The 14,282-nt window shown below is 40.8% G+C and overlaps 1 protein-coding gene across 2 annotated transcripts; it reads left to right on the top strand.

Annotated features, from left to right (window-relative positions):
• The first annotated feature begins 1,209 nt into the window (after positions 1–1,209).
• On the top strand, positions 1,210–13,755 carry pck2 (phosphoenolpyruvate carboxykinase 2 (mitochondrial)). 2 transcript variants are annotated; one of them, XM_086151429.1, is made up of 12 exons: positions 1,210–1,440; positions 1,535–1,585; positions 7,388–7,600; positions 8,516–8,700; positions 9,327–9,397; positions 9,810–9,945; positions 10,025–10,212; positions 11,207–11,369; positions 11,447–11,662; positions 11,753–11,890; positions 12,180–12,275; positions 12,420–13,755. In XM_086151429.1, the coding sequence occupies exons 2-12, from the start codon at positions 1,554–1,556 to the stop codon at positions 12,887–12,889; spliced, it is 1,908 nt and encodes a 635-aa protein (XP_086007555.1). In that variant the 5' UTR covers positions 1,210–1,440; positions 1,535–1,553; the 3' UTR covers positions 12,890–13,755. The 2 variants fall into 2 exon arrangements, with proteins under 2 accessions (XP_086007555.1, XP_086007554.1); XM_086151428.1 differs by having other exon boundaries at positions 1,211–1,585.
• The last annotated feature ends 527 nt before the right edge of the window (positions 13,756–14,282 follow it).

Here is a 14,282-nt window from a genome sequence, read left to right as displayed (position 1 = left end):
CGGCGGTATTTGATAACGTTCCCTTTCATTACCATTCTGAAGTTAGAGTGGATTTCCGTGTGTGCATTTATTCATCGTGTGTGTGTGTGTGTGTGTGTGTGTGTGTGTGTGTGTGTGTGTGTGGGTGGGTGGGTGGTTTCAGTGTTCTTTCTCTGTGGTTGGCTGCTGACTCTGCAGCCTCTAACAGAGAACAGGAGGCATGAAGTTTGACCAGACGTGTCCTATCCATCTTTATCTCCCATCTACTACTGTGCAACCTGACATACAATTTGTATGTGTGCATGTATCGGTAAAGTTGGAAAAAACGTATATTTTATTGCTGGAACATTGAGTTACTGTTGAAGTCATGGCTGCATTGGAAAACTAGAGGGGAATAATTACATGACAAAACCAGGACTACACACGCACAAACACAGTTATCTTATTTTGGCCTTTATTTATTCTGCTGCACGGTTTAAGCACAGCAATACAAAAGAGAAAGATCCCATGTGCATAAAATTATCCTGGTAAACCGTAGGGAAAAATACAATAGGTTTTTAATCAAATTTTCTGGATAATTAATGCAAATAATTAAATCATAAAATGATCCAAAGTAGTGAAAATACTCATTTGACTTTCACTAAATGCTGGCATTTTGGCAGTATGTAACACAAAAATGATCAAGAATATGTAACTGGACAGTGTAGTAGCATAACACTTCTCTTCCAAGAAACTCATACTGTCTAGTTAAAAAATAAAAATAAGCTGAATTCACTTTAGGGTCTTTGAATCCTTGTTGTTTATTTTTTTTTAGACATTTTTTGAAAATATGCAATTTGCATTCCCAAAATTGATCGTTTCCAGATCATTGTTGTTCACTATGAGGACCAGAAACGTCTTTTTTCTACAGAGAGAACAAATAATTACATTTGTTATCAAAAAGGGATGGGTAATTATTAATTTAATTAAAAAAATATCTTTGAAGGAGGTATGGAGCAGAAACCTCTGTGACCTTAAGAGTTCACGGAGGCCTCGTTTTTTTTTTGTTTTTTTTTTTCTGTACATTAAAACAAGTTTGGGGAGGAGGAGGAGGAGGAGGAGGGGGGTTGACAACGTGTTGTTCCCGCGGCGAAGCTGCGTTTCCGGGTTTGATCTCCACGCTTCCCGCCTCTCCTCCTCCTCCGCCGCCGCCGCAGCTGCTGTAGGAACCGGGGAAACTTGCATCAGCCGCCCTTAAGTTAAATCGACAATATGGACGCGCACAGTAGAGTTTTCACGTTGTGAAGCGGAGACGCCTCTTCGTCTTCTTCTTCCAACTCCTCCTCCCGCCGGTTTAAACTCGAATGCCCCCCCAGGAAACGAGGAGGGTCGTCATCGTTTACGTGCCGCCGGCGGTTCACGGGTTTACCGGGTTGCATCAAGGTCTACGAAAGTGAACGTTGACGTTGTGCAAAGTGCAAGGTCCTCTCGGAGCACAGATATGAGCCGTGAGCATTTCTAGCCTTCGCTCACCTCCACACGCAGCTTACATACTTTTTTTTTTCTTGCACGCTAGTTTAATTCCTCGTCAAAAGATGTCGTGCCTTTTACTGGGAGTTTTACGACGGTGAGTAGAAATAACTTCTTCTTGTTTACGGTGGTGGTATTTCATTTTATGTTTTCAGTCGGCGAAAAAAAAAAAAATCCCTGAACGCCTCATTGATTTCCAAGCTGTTGGTGCAGCTTTTTACGATAGTTTGCTTCCCTGCATTACAACTGTCTGCAAGAATGCAAAATGAATGGAGCTTCCACATACTTGGTCCCCCCCCATGTAGTTAAACTTAGTCAAATCAATCAATACCTTTTTTTTTCTTTTTTTTAGGAAGCATTCAGCACAGATGTTCGATTAATTGATGTAGAACCACTATGAAAAGCAACCTAAATTGTGGGTACATTTATCTTGCAAAGTCATCAAAAAAAATGCCCTGAGCTAAAGTGTATCCACCTGATGTGGTGCTTGTGTCAATTGTCAAAGATTTTCCCCTCAGAATCAGAAATACTTTATCGATCCCAAAAGAAATTGGATGTTCTCAGTGGCCCCATTTCTCAGAAAGAAATGGGGAAAAAAAAAAGACTGAAATAAAATAAAACTTATTGCCTCGTCAAAAATGTCATCTGACTGTGAGATCATATTGTTTGCCAGCTGTTCACCTGATAAGAATGAAAACTCGTCTGGTCTGATGGTTTGTTGAGATAGGAATATCCATTTGGGTTGCAGAAAGTGAGCCGTGTGAATGGAAGAGAGACTGACAGATACCAATGTTTGACCTGTGGGATTTCAGTGGAAGGAAGCTCTTGTTGCATTTTGTTTGCGTTTCTGCATCTGAAGTAATCACTCCTCTACTTGTCTGAATCCCGTCCAGGATGCTCTCAACCCCATGTACCGGGGTGTAAGCCTGATGTACACTGCACGTGTGCACGCCCTAAGCGAGGCTTGATCTGCAGACCTGACCCCTGAGAAGGCGGAATACCAACAGTGTGTGTGTGTGGAGAAGGAGAGGCGTGTTGCCCTTTGATATGTGATGATTGGCTTTTTGATTTTGAGGTGTGTCCTGATAATGCAGTTTGGCGGGTGGGGGAGCAAATAATAGCAAGGGTTCAACACTTCCTCCGCTTGGATTATACACCCTCATTGTATGTGGACACCCGTTACAAATCGCCCACATTTTTTTGTTGTTGTAATTCATTGGGTTGTCACACTGTTGCTGAATGTTTTTTTCTCACTCACTTTTTACAATGTAGGCAAGTTTGCACCCATCAGGTATGGGAGAAGGGCTGAGCCAAGGAATGTGTAGATGTTAGTGCAGACACTGGTGTCTGCAGTAGAAGGAGGAACAATAGGTTGACGGTCCCAGGCCTGTGACTAACAAAACTCACTCGAATTTATTTTTTTTACTCCAGTCTGTGCCTAGAAAAAGTCACATGATTAAACACCATGCTCCGTGTCAGCCTAATGCCATTAAAGTGACAGAGATTGCTATTTCTTTATGAAAGATTCATTTTCTGGGAGTTTTTACTGACATTTTTTTTCAGTTTTTTCAGAGCGGCGGGTGACTTCATGGTCTAAAGTAATTGGAAAGATTCCAGTGATGTAGTTCAATTGCAGTATGCAAACAGTATGATCCAGCCCGTTTTGCTATCTTATCTGACCCGCCAAACTATTGTCTTTGAATATTTGTATTACAAGTATTTATATAAATATGTAAATATTAGTATTTTCAATCAATATTGAATTTAGAAAGTCCTTATGTTTTCCTTTTGTTTATTTTTGTACAGTTAGTTACATACAAAATAATGTCAGTACATTTTTATGATCATTAATGATTTTAAAGTTGAAATAAAATGCCAAAAAATTCAACTATTTAAATTGCAATGTTCATTTTGTTCAGTTTACATGATCCCTAGTTGGCCTGTGCATAAAAATTAAATGAGAAATGTGGCCCGCCAGCCAAAATAATAGCCCACCGTTCATATTGTTCATATAACACTACAAGTCAGAATTAGATCGGATCAGATCACTTTATTTGTCTCAGAGGTGCTACTGGAGTATGTGACAGGTCCATTAACCAGTGAAGTCTTCCATCCTACTATCCATTGCTTATCCTGCACTGGACGCAGGGAATGCTGGAGTCTATCCCAGCTGTCATGGGACGAGAGGCGAGGTACACCCTGGACTGCCTGTCAATTCCAGGGTCACATGTACAGACAGACAACCATTCACTCACTCATTTGGAGCAATTTTCCCAATTTTTTGTGCCGCCCCAGAGACGTCTTGTTTAATAAAAAAAAAGCAAATCAGACAAAAAATTTACAACTAATCTTGTTATTTTGTTCTGTTCAAATAATCATTTGGATATTAAAACAGGATACAAAATAAATGCAGTCATGACCATTTATATGTTCAACAGTTGCCATTTGCGTCACTCAAAGATTGTTTAACTGAAATGCTAATGTATTGATTCTGACCTATACACATTCATTTGATAATATTCAAAATCAGAGGGAAATATATATATTGTGTAAATATACTATTAGTCTGTTAAAAATCTGTAAAGGTGGAAAGAAATTAAAACAGTCATAGAAAGCTGAAGACAAATGAGCAGACAAATGCCTTTCAATGAACATGTCACCCGTTTAAATGATGTTCAAGATCCCTGAAGGCAGCGTGCACCTTCATGATTAACTCTTCAGTCTCTTCACCTTTTCATGCTACATATAATGCTTACATATCTGCAGGATAAGTGGCAGGCAATGGATGAATATAATTCTACATATCAAATATGGGACACAATGTACACACACGGATATCTTTATTTTTTGATAAGGAGTGCCTCCTAAAGTTTTACTGCCCACACACACAAACACACATCTTCGTTAAAACACGCCTTCCTTCCGTTTATTTTCAGTGCATTTCCCTTGATTCATATCACACAGGAGGTAATACTGAGCACTATCCTGATGCTTACCACAATTAGGGGCATGCCATTCGTTGATTGAAAGCATATGTAATTCATTTTGTGTGTGTTTAATGATGCTAATTAATCATATCAAAGATTAACTTGACAAAGACTCTTTCTTTCCAAGTCTTTAGTGGCTCAAAGTATCATGCAGTAACCCAGTTTGAACTGTTAGTTTATCCTCAGCTAACAGCCTAAAATTCCTCACCACAGCATATTTATGATGATTGAATCTGAGATGTCAAGTCTTTACTTGAGGGGAAACTAGTGTTGTGTGATATTTTTAAAAAATGTATGTGAATATGTAGTATAAAGCTGTGCAATATTGTAACTAACGTTGATTTTGATCATTTTTGTGCATTTATATATTCATTATAAAGAAAAACACAGGAAATGTTACCAGATTTATGCTGCTTGTCATACATGTTATTGTTTCTAATTAACAGTTTTTAATTATTCTTATTATTATTACTAAGGTCAGACCAGCACTAACAAAACAAATCCCCTTGTCCACTTTTAGTTTACATCTGCAACTCTTTACAGTTCAAGCAGGCGGGTTATTTTTTGTTTGACATTGGAAACGACCTTTATCACTGACCATGGACTTTGTGTGTCCAAATAAGCTGTGATCATGTTAAAATATGAGGGAACAGTCAGACTTTTTCTGCAGATTCGTTACAGAGCAGAAGAACCTTTCAAGCTTTCCTTTTTTATCAAGCAGCAAAAACTTGAAATATGATAAATATGAAATGTGAATGTGAACATTATCACAATGCCATATTTTTCACTCCCAATGGATTACTTCTTACGTATGGAAAATCAAATGCCAGATCATTCTGACAAAATCCAACATACTGGTCTGGTGTGAGAATGAACTGTTACCTACTATTAATATATAAGTTTCAGTTATCTGTCATGGTGGCAGGGAAACCGAATATTGTCTTTTCTTACTTGTTCCAAAAGTTGTACTGACACTGAAGGTTTTTTAGCTGTTGCCGGTATTGCTACATAGTATTCATGAATCTAAACAAAAATCTTCTTCACCTCACGTAAGTCTTAAAAGTAACATTAATTTGAGTCACCCTTCTGCACTTTGAGCTCCAGACAACTGCAAAATAAGTGAATGAAATATCGTGAGGGTCACAAAACCTGCACCCAGCTGCAGCCATACAGGCGGCTGCTTGTTGATGATTAATTTCCCCCCGTAACGGTTAAACAAGAGGCACGTTGCTGATCACCAGACGTGGTTTAACCCCTACGACTGGCACTGGATCCCTCAGCCCTGCGCCTGTTAACCCTTATCTGATTCTCTAGTCTGAGCTTACCAACATGCCCTCCTCTTGCATCATTTGCATGATTCCACTGCAGGCTGGTGCCAGAATCGAAGCCTCCATTAACCCTCATGTCAACGCCTTTATGGCTGTGTGTGATCTTGTATCTTGTGTTTTTCTCGTTTGAGCCTGATTTCTTCCATGTTTATCGTTGCCATTTTAAACATGCCCTCACAAATGTCTTCGGTAACCCTGCAGACAAACAATTTTCTGGTGTGACAAACACCTTGACAGTCTATTTCCTCCATAACTGCACAATACAACAATAAAAATGAGTGAGTACATGCAAACTAAAAACTTATCAGGTACACAGATGCTGGGAAAAAAAAAAATTTTGGCAACATAATGTTAAAGCAGTAGAAGGTAATACATCTCAGTCTATTTGAAATAGACTACTACCTTTTTAAGAAATACTTTTGAGGCCACTTACTGTACCCAGATCTAGTCATTCTGTCAATCAAAACATATGTAGTATTTTTCATGTAGCATAGCACAGTAAAGATGATCACACATTCACACAAGACCATTATAATAGCAAATATAATAACAGTAAAAGGTTAGAAACCAAAGGAGGTGTGAAGATGTTCATTGCCAAATGAGCAAACACAAGAGGCTGTGCCAAATAAAAAGAACGGTAAATCACCAAAAAGTAGTATTAATGGACATGGATCTGTAATGAAGTGGTAGAGATTTTAAGAAAATTAAAATAATGAATTGTGACTAAAAAAAAGATCTAATTAATCCGTGTCAATAGGGTTCAACATTTTAATTAATGCAGCTCCTCTTCATCATGAACAAAAGCCTCCTACCCAGCAAATTTCCTTTTTTCAGCTTCTCAGATTATCAGAATTAACCAGTTGAATAGAATGTATATCTTATTTTAGCTTTGTACTCTTGTCAGGTGAAAGACATCAGCAAAATATCACACTGACTCCTATAGGACTTTGTGATTTGCATTAATTTCTATCTTAATCTGGACTGTAAATTCAGCATAATTTTGATCCCTCTGAGATGGTTGGAGATGGTTGACTGTGTAGACAGAGAAAGCACACATCTAATTGTAATTGTTGAGGTTATCTCAAAAGAAAAAGTGTATATACACGTGCACACACACAGCACTGTGTGTTTAACCAGTTTACAATACAGCCGTGTTCTGTGGTGTGCATTCGTGGCCACAAAGCTGCCTGGAACTAGCAGGTGAACCCCTGCAGCTTCTGTTGCCATGGAGAAATCCAACAGTACATCTCAGGTGTCACCAACTCTTGACACAGGAGAGGCATACTATGAAATAATACAATTCAAACCCGACACCTCTCAGCTTTTGTGCTGTGTGTGCGGTTTCTTCTGCTTGCTAATGGAATCCAGGCATGAAAGCTGTGAATCCAGGAATGAAAACTATTTAAAGTCTTTAATTGTACTTTGTTACGTGAAGCATGTTAAGAAGTCGGCTCAATGTAAGAAGTTCCTTTTGTTTCTAAATGAAATGAAGACAGTCTGGGTATTTCATGTAACAATTGGGCTATTAGATAGTTTTAATGTCCGTCATCGAGCACCCAAAACATAATATGTCTTCTTTCGCAGGCCGGGAAGTGTTGGGGCAGGCGCCGGGGTCCGCTCCTTGGCCTCCATCCCAATGCTGCCCCCTGCCGTGGCCGACTTTGTCAAGGGAGCGGTCGAGGAGTGCAAGCCCTCCAATGTGCATGTGGTGACAGGGACACCGGAGGAGACGGCCAACATCCTGGCAGGCCTGGAGAAGGAGGGGATGGTCAAGAAGCTGCCGAAATATGAGAACTGGTAATTTGTGTTCCCTCTTAACTCCGTATAGTAGTTTGTCGGTTTGCACTTAGGAACTTTGTGACGTACAAACTTATTTTATGGGAGTTGAGTAGTTTACTGTCGCTGCTTGAAAATGTCCTGACCTTGTTCTTTCGGTCGCCACTCAAAGCTCATGGGAATAGGTGATGGTAGGAATGTAGATAAACTGGGAAATTGAGACCTTCGCCTTTTGGCAGAGCTCCTCCTTCACTGCAGATCTCCACCTGTCAATCTCCTGTTCCATCCTTCCCTCGCTCGCAAACAAGATCCCGAGACACCTGAACTTCTTCAGTTGAGGCAGGACCTGCTCCTCCTCTATAATAATAATAATAGAAATAATAATAATAATAATAATAATAATAATCAAGAGAACTTCCTAAAAAGAAATATCCGTAAGGAGTTCATCTATTACAAAAACACTGAGACAAACTCAGTTGCCTTGTAGACAATAATCCTTGTTTGAATATAGTTTAGCATCACTAAAGCAACCGCAACAGCTACCTCAAAAGAAAAAGTGTATATACACGTGCATCTCACGTCCCAAGGTGGTTTGTGAGGATGTACCAAACCTGCCCATCCAGTCACAGGGCAACACTTGCATGCATTTATTCTGTGTTTTCAGAGGCTCTCAGAATGTTTCATGACCTCATAGTTAAGGATTTTTTTCAAGGAATACAGTGAAGGAGCAAACTGTTCCTGATCACTGACTGAACCCATAAAGATTCAATAATTACAACATTTCAATCACCCCGCTTCTTGTCAATCAAAAAACCCTTACTATCCTATGATTTGATTGAACTTTTCCCACCGACTACAGTTCCATGCAACAGAGATTAACTTCGACCGAAAGATCTCGAGGTCAGGTTTTAAACCACCGTTTCCTCCGCCTGGCAGTTGGTTAGCGCGTACCGACCCCAAGGACGTGGCTCGAGTGGAGAGCAAGACCGTGATTGTGACCAAGAATCAGAGGGACACCATCCCCATACCGGCGGGAGGAGCCAAGAGTCAGCTGGGGAGCTGGATGAGTGAGTCGGACTGGAAGAAAGCCAGAGAGGATCGTTTCCCCGGCTGTATGGCAGGTACTCTCTGACTCATGATTTCCTGTATGTCACATGTTGGCTCCTCAAATTCAGCCAAACTTCAAAATAGATTATTATCCTTTTCCCAGACTTTGTCAGTGTTTGTTCATTTCTGACATTTATTCCCTTTAAATCAGACCTGGGCATTTCACGGTCCGCGGGTCACATTCGGCCCGTTTTGCTTTTTAATCCGGCCCGTCAGCTACTTTCTTTGAATATTTTAATAAAGTATTTTCAATCAATATTGAATGTAGAAACTCCTTTTTTTCCCCCTTTGTTTAATCTTGTATGGATGATTGCATGCAAAATTAATGTTGGTACATTTATGTGATCATTCATTGTTTTAAAGTTTAAATAAAATGCCGAAAAAATTTAAATGTTGAAATTGCAATTTTCATTTTGCTCAGCTGACATGATACCAAGTTGTCCCGCACATAAAAATTAAAGGAGAAATTTGTCCTGCCAGCCAAAATAATTGCCCACACTTGCTTCAAATTATACCAGTTAGAACTGGCTGTGATATTCTGCTTGGATAAGTTTTGTCAGAGCTCGACAAAACTCAATTGTTGGAGTAAAACACATTTTATGATGATGTATAATAACCGGATACGTCCCTTTTTCATTAGGTCGCACCATGTACGTCATTCCCTTCAGTATGGGCCCTGTGGGATCCAGTCTGGCTAAATATGGCGTCCAGGTACTGGCCGCCTCCTTGTTTGTTCATTGATTGTGTAATTGGTCAGAGATTAAACACGTCTGTACTCCAGGTTTTGATGACATTTTTTTACGGACTGACGATGTCTAGATAATGTGCCCACACAGCGCCACGACCAAGTGAAGGCCGGCCTCGGTCAGACAGAAGACATGCTTCGTTGTACAATTAAGAATCTAAGTTACTTTTACAGACATTGAAGTGCATTTTAGTTCTTTTGAACATTATAATATGATATATATTATAAATAATAATGTAACTTCACAAAGCAAAAGTTTAAAAAGGTGTATGGATCTTATTTCCACTGTTTGTTTTTGTCGTGTTTTATGACGAACACACTAAAGGGCTGTGGCTCTGAGAATATAATCACAATAATGAGATGTTTTTTGTCCTGGAGGTAACTGACTCACCATACGTCGTTGCCAGCATGGGAATCATGACGCGCATGGGCACGCCTGTCCTGCAGAAACTGTCTGAGGGCCTGGAGTTCGTCCGCTGCCAACACTCTCTCGGACGACCTCTTCCTTTAAAAGGTACATTCCACCACTTCCTAATGCATTATTGTTTCTCATTACTTTTTTACGATCAAGTAAGAAAGCTCTACCCCTTTAGCCCCTCTGGTCAATGCATGGCCCTGCAACCCGGACAAGGTGCTGATCTCCCACCTGCCAGACACCAGGCAGATTCTTTCGTTTGGCAGCGGCTATGGAGGAAACTCTCTCCTGGGAAAGAAGTGCTTTGCCTTGCGCATTGCATCCCGCATCGCAAAGGATGAGGGCTGGCTGGCAGAGCACATGCTGGTGAGGAAAAAATGACGGGGCAGTTTGTTTGTGGCCAAAGCCATTGATAATTTGAAAGTGAATCAAGGAGCTAATCATTGATACTATGAAGAGGTGCGGTCCTCTTCAGGAATGAAGAGCCACATGTCTGTTTACCAAACAGACACACCAGACTGGAACAAACAGGAATGTCTGTTTATTTTTATTTTTTTTACCGTCCCCCAACAAGATTGGTGCTCTGACTGTGGTGAGGATGTTAGAAACAGGAGGAGGGGCCTTGGACTAGAACAAATAATAACCAAATAACCATAAGGAAGTTCATGCAAAAACAAAAACCCTTTATAATCGGCCTCCTGTAGTGATTTGATCAGTCGTTGCAGCCTTAGTTCGCAATGTAAACCGATTGAAAATTCGATTGTAGTTGCCATTGATAAGAATAAGATAACTAGTGGTAACAAATGGTTTCCATCTGATATCTTTTACCCACCTGCACTTTTAATGATTAATGATGGCAATCCTTTTGTTCTTTTACAAGTGCCATTGCAAAATTTCAAATTAAAAAATGCTTTGCGTGGCATGAAAAATCGTCAGTGATATTTCCCAAGATCTGTAGTGTTGTATGAAGCATAATGGAAGCTTTTCTATTGTTAATATTAAAACACTCCAGTGACTGTTGTCACTGAACTCGAGGAAAGTAAGCACATCAAGTGTTTTCAATATATTGTACAAATTCTTTTGTTATTAATGATAAATTTCATTTTTCATGTAATCCACCTTCTTCCCTCCTTTGAGCACTTCTAACACAAATTGATACATTGTCCAGAACTCATTTCATGTGTTATTAACATCTCTAAATTTGTGTCTGAAATGTACATCTGTATGGCAAAACCCTGATGGTTCCATAAAAATCCATTTTTGTCTTCTTGATTAATGATCCATTGAAATTTCAATTTATATCAGCCTGCAAGTTTAAATCATTAGTTTTATGATTGTGTGTGTCTTTTAACCTTCTTAGATCCTAGGTATCACCAACCCTCAGGGAGTTAAGCGTTACGTTGCAGCCGCGTTCCCCAGTGCCTGCGGCAAAACCAACCTGGCCATGATGAAACCATCTCTGCCTGGCTGGAAGGTGGAGTGCGTGGGAGATGACATCGCCTGGATGAAGTTCGACAGTCAGGGTGAGGCGGAAGGCCAAACTGGTGATGGTGCAGTTTATAAAATAAGCATGAATGCCATAGGTATTCTGTTTTTACAGGTAAACTGAGAGCCATCAATCCAGAGAACGGCTTCTTTGGTGTCGCCCCAGGCACCTCCGATAAAACAAACCCTTACGCCATGAGTACCATCGCCAAAAATACCGTGTTCACCAATGTTGGAGAGACTAGTGATGGAGGCGTGTGGTGGGAAGGCCTTGACCCCCCAGCAGCTGGCATCACGTTGACGGACTGGCACGGCAAAACCTGGAAGAAAGGCAGTATCTTTGTATCCGTCAAAGATAATCCTCCATAGTGGGGACTCAACTGGAGTTGATAGTTAACTGTTGTTTCCTCTGTGCAAACAGGAAGCTCCACTCCTTGCGCCCACCCCAACTCTCGGTTCTGTGCGCCGGCGGCTCAGTGTCCCATCATTGACCCACAGTGGGAGAGCGAAGAGGGCGTTCCCATCGATGCTATTATCTTTGGCGGCAGAAGGCCAGAAGGTGGGTACCTGTGTTACACGGGTGTATCGTCCTGAACTCACGACATTGCATTAAACAATGATTTCAATGTTTTTGATGTCAAGTATTGAGCTGACAGCGTCTTACAATCATTTTGACATTTGGATCTGCACTTATTGTTATGTGACCTCGATAAATTAGGGACAGTTCCGCCTTTGCTTTGGGATCTGACAGAGGCCGTGGCGAAGGAATGCCAACATGGGGCTCTGACTTTACCATCACTTGGACTTGTAGTTTTCAATTATCAATCATGAAATGTGGATATTTTCAGGAGTACCTTTGGTTTACGAGTCATTCAACTGGCAACATGGAGTTTTTGTAGGAGCTGCAATGAGGTCTGAAGCCACAGCTGCTGCTGAGCATAAAGGTACGGAGACACACACACACACACACATATCTAAATTCACAGAAATGCTGAAACATTCCAGGACCACGGGATTAAGATGATCAAGGTTGTTACACCGCTAAGCTGCTCATAATCACGCATCATATACAATTCATATTCCTCCAGGCAAAGTGATCATGCATGACCCCTTCGCCATGCGTCCTTTCTTTGGCTACAACTTCGGCGACTACCTCGCTCACTGGCTGAGCATGGAGAACCGAAAAGCACCCACTCACCTTCCAAAGATCTTCCACGTCAACTGGTTCAGGAAGGACCCGGCGAGCGGAGCCTTCCTCTGGCCAGGTTTTGGGGAAAACGCCCGTGCACTAGAGTGGATCTTCAAGCGGTGCAGCCGGGAGAGGGACGATGAGGCGGCAAAGAAGAGCATCATCGGTTGGCTCCCAGAAGATGGTGCCATCGATACAAAAGGTCTCAGCGCCGGTGTAGACATGGGCGCTCTGTTTGATGTGCCCAAGCCTTTCTGGCAGAACGAAACCAAGGAGTTGAGAGCGTACTTCACCCAGCAAGTCGGTGGTGACCTGCCCCCTCAGGTGGAAAGCGAGCTGAAGGCGCTGGAGAACAGGGTGCACAACTAAAACCCTACTCACTCAGAAACATTATTCAGATTAGAGGTGCAATCAGAGCCACTGGCTGGGGTTACATACACAGAGAAAGAAACACTGTGCGGGTTCTAGATCAGAATCTGCTTTTGACATTAAGCTCATTTACATATTAAACACCAGCAGAGGAACAACTCAGTTTATCCCATCTTGCAGGTGATAAACTGAAACTGTGTTGACTCTGTTGGAAGGAATTTCACTACTTGAGGCAAAAAAAACCTGCAAGCACAACACGAGTTTTTTTTGTGAATGAAACCTCAACCGATCGCTCCTGTCTTTTTCTTTTACACAGAGACGGAAGCTAATAATTAACAATGCAATAACTACCTTACAGACAAAGTAATTCCACAAAACTAGGCGGCTGGTGCAGTTGCAGCGGGAGGTCCTGCGTAGACTGGGTGCTCGATTTGTGTGTTAATATGAAACATTCCATGAAGAAAAGCTGCTGTTTCTCCTCCAGATGAGTCATGGTACGGCAACACAGTGTGTATGGTTCCCATTGTGCCTTTGAGACACCGTATAGACTGTTAATGTTTACAGGCTGAAGCCCAAAGATCTTCTTTGAAAAAATTCTGGCAAGCAGGTTTTTCAAAATTGTTCTTTTGAAATGATTTTAATGAACTTAAAATAAATGTATGAACGGTTTATTAAACTCCTTTTATTTGAATTTTTAATCGAGATCCATTAACTACTTGCTGCAGGATCCCATTGGGCAAAAGGTCTCTGCATATTCATTGTGTCACTTTTTTTATAATATCTGTGATTAAATTGTATGATTCCTGAAAATGTTTACGCACAATGTGAAATGTTTGAAAAATAAATGCACCAGTGATAATTGTAAAGATTGTGTTCCAGGGTTGTTTTAATAGTGCATTGACAAACTTTTCTTCAAAGTTCTTTTTTAGTTTTTTTTAGTTTAATTCAAAATATAGATGAAAAGAAAAGCAGGGTCATGTGGAGAGGAGCTTGTGCGTCGCACTGCACATTTGATAGCAATGTAATTGCTACTTCTCAACTTCCCCATTTTAAATACAGTCAGCGCTGTATAACTTGCTTTGCACATCTATATCATCTTTTACATTCGGGCCTTAAAGCAGAATTATTACCACTGTGTGAACCTTAGACATTTTATAATGTCCAAGCGGGCGGTGTAAAGCAATCACCTTTGGAACTGAACATTCCTCGTTGAATTTCTGGCTCCTCCTAGTGTGTCGAAGTGTTGCTGAGCAAGACAAGGACGGCAGCCTACTGCTCATGGTTCATCCACGATGGGTTAAATGCAGAGAACAAATTTCCCCACGTGGGGTTAATAAAGGATCAATTATAATATTACATGTCCACAAGGAGACATCTTGACAGTTAATTAAAC

The sequence above is a fragment of the Fistularia commersonii genome, chromosome 8 (assembly GCF_037954325.1).
Source record: "Fistularia commersonii isolate RoL2024-O1a breed Wild chromosome 8, RoL_Fcom_v1.0, whole genome shotgun sequence".
NCBI lineage: Eukaryota > Metazoa > Chordata > Actinopteri > Syngnathiformes > Fistulariidae > Fistularia > Fistularia commersonii.
This window is presented reverse-complemented; position numbering and strand designations above follow the sequence as displayed.